At 45.3% G+C, this 5422-nt stretch overlaps 1 protein-coding gene across 1 annotated transcript; it reads left to right on the top strand.

The window, feature by feature from the left end:
- The first annotated feature begins 3084 nt into the window (after positions 1-3084).
- Positions 3085-4252, top strand: LOC124659254 (ervatamin-C-like). Its single transcript, XM_047197177.1, has 2 exons — positions 3085-3577; positions 3684-4252. The coding sequence occupies exons 1-2, from the start codon at positions 3085-3087 to the stop codon at positions 4250-4252; spliced, it is 1062 nt and encodes a 353-aa protein (XP_047053133.1).
- Positions 4253-5422: the final 1170 nt, after the last annotated feature.

Below are 5422 nucleotides of genomic sequence, written 5' to 3'. Positions count from 1 at the left end.
GTGTATTTGTCTTTCCTTTGAAAAATTGTCTTATGTTCACGTTTTTTTTTCATTATCTCGGTCCTGGATAGGTTAGAATAATGCTTAGCTACAGGCAACAAGGGGGCTTTTTGGGTTTATAGTCCCATGCATAATAAATCTTATTTCTGCTTGCTAACTGAGTTTTAACATGTGAACTTTTATGTAGGATTTTCCTTTGATTATTTGCTCACATCAAAGATTAATTCCGGTGCTCTATGGATATGAGAAATGAAGGAATTGCTGCGGGTGAACTTGCTGTATTTCTCTTATCCACATTGGCTGAAATTTCTGAAACCGTGATAAACTTTGTATTTCCCTGCTTTCATTGATATGGCCTTGACTTCATGCTATTTCTGTTAGTATTATGTATGTGGAATTGCAATCCTAGCACATATAAGTCATGTTCTTGATTGGATTATATGTCACATCATGTCTCACTTGCTTGCTCTCAAACATCCGTGTGTTGTGGTCGAAGGTGATGCTCAGCAAAACTAATCGGTTTGGAGAGGGAGAGGTAAAGAATCAGCTAAAGCGTAGATAAACAAAAAAAATAGATTGGGCGGCCACTGTACAGTGAGGAGGCGCCCCAAGGGACGCCCCAACCACTAGTTTCATATAAATTGTGTATAATATTTTTGTAGATACGGTTTGCACAAGTTAAGATGGTGTTTCTTGTTGCTGCATCACAGAAAAATTCGGGTTTGGCACTTCGAAAATGAAAGATAGATTTTTCGTGCAAAGAAATAAAACTTTTCACCATTCCAAGATACACGCGTGTGCATAATATAAGCTTGATCTTGACACACTATGTCATTGTTAAGGTCAGGATCTGGTTCATTTGCCACGAAAGCCATGTGCTTTAGTACATGGTAGCTCAGTACCATGAAGGATTTTTCAAAAATAACTCTTGTATTTTAAGTTTTTATTTTCACTGTAACTAGGTCACACAAAATGATAATGTGCCGGGGTTTTCCATTTTGTGATTCTTTTTTTTCAATCATTTGTGCTTATATTTGGTATCCCTTGAAAGGAGGTTCGCCAGAACGGAAGCTTCGGGCACACCCGACGACATTGTACCTTCCACAAAACTACATGTTGTGTACCTAAAATTATTTTGCTTAGAAAAATAGCTTATTTGCCGAGTTCCAAACTAAAAACACTTTCGTAGCATAAATTTTTTTTCCGGTGGTGAATGGAGGGTAAATGAAACACACGCCACCATTCCAAGTTTCTATCAAAGTTGTAAGCTTTTGGGTTGGTAAATTCTGCTGTCAGCTTCCGCCAAGAGTTCGATTAATTTGAGCTTATTAACACTAGCTGAAAGCCTCGAACCAAAGTTTTAAATAGCGCGCTACGTCTTTTCTATAACATCACTATAATGGATTCACAATACTCTCGTTAAAGATATGTTTTTTTAGCGTTAAATAGAATCTTCTGCTAATAGCTCACGAAATCGCACTAAAATGCTAAATAGGGATAAAAATACGGAAATTCAATTCGGCTCCTAGGTGGATATGCTCCCTCTACCAAAAAATTATATTTCTAAATATCGAAATATTTTGACAAAAAAATCTACATGTACATCTCCATAATATATGTGCATTTGTCATGTTTCACGAGGAACCAATATTTTTTGTGGTCTAAGTAAAAAAGAGAAATTTATCTTCTGAAAAGACTTATTTTTAGCATTGAATTTTGTATTTTTAACACACGCCACACGACAAGTAGATTTTTCATGAAACAACTTTGTCAGCACTTTAGCACATGAAGATGTTCGTAATAATTTTTTGTTTCAAGTTTTTTGAAATTTCAAAATATGTGTAACAGGCTTTTAAGAATAAAGGGGTCATATGCTCCCATGTGCCAAAACAACACTCTTAAAATAGCGCTATTTCTCCGGCTAAGCCCAAACATTTCCATATTTAGATTTAAAAGTTGAATATGGGTATGTAATATGCATTTATGCGATACTTTTATTACTACAATCATCATTATTACTCCCTCCGTCTCGGTTCATAGGGCTCAAATCGTTTTGCATCAGAACCAAGGTGTTTTTTGATTGGAAGCTAAAAACTCTCTCAAGCACTGCATGCATTTAATTAGGAGAAGTAACCCCCTCTAATTACTCCTCAATTAGCTGCCACTCCCGAGCTATTAGAGATGCATGCATAGGCCAGTGGTGTTTTCCATCCACATGCAGCCAACCCCGCATGCAAACTTGTCTCGATTCCCACCTCAACCGCATGAACCAAATTATTTCTACTCCTTAATTAGAGGGGGTTACTGTACCTAATTAATTGCAGGCAGGCCTTAGAAGTGATACTAATGTGGGACAAATGTTTTCTCAAAGTGAGCCCTGTGAACCGGGACGGAGGGAGTATTCAGTGAAAGTTTGTATCATTGAATTTCTTGTCATATCTATTGATGACATGAATATTTGATGTTTAATTTTGCTAGCAGTTTTCTTGTGTTGTAGAATAAGCTAAATAGTTCAGCTTCCCTATAGCTTTCTTAACTGCTGGCCTTTGTTAGAGCCTAGATATAGTCGCAGCTAAAATGCATTGCCCTTAAACTTTGTATGCAAACATGGCTATAAGATGATATTATGTTACTCCCTCCATTCTATAAAAGTCGTCCGAGATTTGTCAAAATCTAGATGTAGACCGAGGGAGTATGTGTGCACTGTGCTAGAAGACAGAAATATGTTGGAGAAGTGGGAAGGCGACAGGGTGCATCAGTTAGTATACAAACCGGTGTCCGGCCCTGTACATGGCAGTCGCCGTGAGTAAAGTTAGTGTGCACGGCAACGCGACCTAACCAACTCTTTCGGCACGCCTGCAACAAGGCACCAAGAGAAAATGCAGATCGTTAGCATTCCTCAACCAGGTGCGTCGCCAGCATTCATGCACTCGTCGCCGGCCGATCGCCCCGGCAGCCATTCCGACAATGCCTAAAGGCATGTTCCGGCGCTCCAAGAGTGACTCTCGCACTTGGGCGATCGAGCACTATATAAACGCGTCTACACTTGCATGTTCAAGCAGAAGCTAGTGTAGATCGATCGACATGGCTTCCTCCCCTGGCACATGGCCGGTGATCGCCACGGTCCTGCTCATGCGTGGCATGTTCGCCGCCTTCCCAGCTGCGGCGTCCGTCGACGCCGGTGACCTGCTGATGATGGACAGGTTCCACCGGTGGCAGGCGACGCACAACCGCTCGTACCTGAGCGCGGAGGAGAGGCTGCGGCGCTTCGAGGTGTACCGCAGCAACGTGGAGTACATCGAGGCGACCAACAGGCGCGGCGATCTCACCTACGAGCTCGGCGAGAACCAGTTCGCCGACCTCACCGAGGCGGAGTTCCTGGCAAGGTACGGGTCTTCTTACGACGCCAGCGGTCGCACTGGCTGGGACATCACCATGACCGCCGCTGGCGGCGACGCTGGCAGCCTGTGGTCGTCTGGCGGTGGCGACAACTCCTTGGAGGCTCCGCCTCCGCCCAGCGTGGACTGGAGGGCCAAAGGCGCCGTGACGCCGGCTAGGACCCAAGGCTCAGGATGTGGTACGTAAACAAATTCGGGATTAATTAAGATGGCATCATCCATTTTAACTACTGCACGCCTCTCAGTTCCCTAATTTGCTACAACTTTGATTTTGCGTGCGTGCAGCCAGCTGCTGGGCGTTCGCGACGGTGGCGACGATCGAGAGCCTGAACTGGATCAAGACGGGGAAGCTGGTGCCGCTGTCGGAGCAGCAGCTGGTGGACTGCGACCAGTACGACGGCGGCTGCAACCGCGGCTACTACCACAGGGCCATGAAGTGGATCATGGAGAACGGCGGCCTCACCACGGCCGCCGAGTACCCCTACAAGGCCGCCAGAGGCGCATGCAGGCGCGCCAAGCCCGCCGTCAACATCAAGGGCCACCTGGCCGTCCCGCCCAACGAGGCGGCCCTGCAGAGCGCCGTCGCCAGGCAGCCCATCGGCGTCGCCATCGAGATCGGCAGCGGCATGATGTTCTACAAGAGCGGCGTCTACTCCGGCACCTGCGGCACGCGGCTCGAGCACGCCATCACCGCCGTCGGCTACGGCGCCGACGCCGCGGGGACCAAGTACTGGATCGTCAAGAACTCGTGGGGCCCGGCGTGGGGCGAGAACGGCTTCATCCGTATGAAGCGTGATGTCGGGGGCTCGGGGCTCTGCGGCATCGCCCTCGACACCGCCTACCCGACCATGTGATTCATTCCGTGTTAAGTAAACTACGTAAGTGTGTGTACCAACAACTACGTGCTTCATCGTGCATGTGTGTATCATCGATTGATTACATCGTGAGACTATTATTCGTGGTGTGGTGTGGTGTGGTGTGGTGCGTGTACGTACGTGTTACAACATGTATCATGTTTTGTCGTTAAAAAGGGAAAATTGTCGCCAAAAGCAAGTACGGCGGCGCAAAGTATATGTGTCTGTGTTTGTGTTTAGCATCTCCAAGTACGTCTGAGCTCTGTTGATTCTAATGTATACTACTATACTACCTCACGGTCGGTGACCAGATTCTTTTTTCAGGGCATACACAAATCTCGTACCGAAACGAACATCTGAGTATTTTTTTAAAGCCATACACAAATACGGTCAACATATTAAATGATCCGCCCGAAATTCAATAAAAATGATCCGCCAGAATTCAATAAAAGATGATCGGCAAAAATCATTTCCGGCCTGTGTAACCAGGGGATTTCTGGGTAGGCAACTGTTGAGAGTTGACTACACACGGGAATGTGACAAATCCTTTGTAACAAAAATCCCTAGAAATATATGTGAAATTTTTGAAAACATGTAGATAGTATGAGTTTGACATCACAACATTATGGTCCTGGTATCACTAGCATTTGACAATGGTTAATTTTTTGAAACCTTGGCCCAAAGCTTTATAACACAGGATGTAAACTCTGAAGTTGCTATAGAACTGAAAAATATAGGAACATAATTGAAGTATAAAGCGAAAGACGAAATGTAGGGGTGTGATTGCCCCTCCCCCCCCCCCCCCCCACAAACATGCCGTCACATGGAAAACACAAGTGATTGGATGCTCGGTCGAGGTTTGTGCCCCAACGGTGCAAAAATCGGAGACGACATGCACGTGGGACCTCAGCGTAAGATTTCCTAACGCAAAGCAACGTAGAGAATGAAATTCCATGGTGGTAGGACATGGCCAACTTATCGCCATCATCGTCAAGATTCCATATTATTCCTAGCTGTCTTTGTTCCCCGCAATTATTCCTAGCAGCACAAGCCATTAGCTACATGTTTATGTGGCAACCTAGATCTGTCATGAAACGCCGTCAAGGAAATAGTTTCAGTGATGGGGAAGGCGAGGGAATTTCTTGATAAGGTGTGGTGTTTCAGCAGCAA

The sequence above is a fragment of the Lolium rigidum genome, chromosome 6, assembly GCF_022539505.1.
Source record: "Lolium rigidum isolate FL_2022 chromosome 6, APGP_CSIRO_Lrig_0.1, whole genome shotgun sequence".
Classification (NCBI taxonomy): Eukaryota; Viridiplantae; Streptophyta; class Magnoliopsida; order Poales; family Poaceae; genus Lolium; species Lolium rigidum.
The sequence above is the reverse complement of the archived record's forward strand: the minus strand, read 5'-3'. Positions and strand labels throughout refer to the sequence as shown.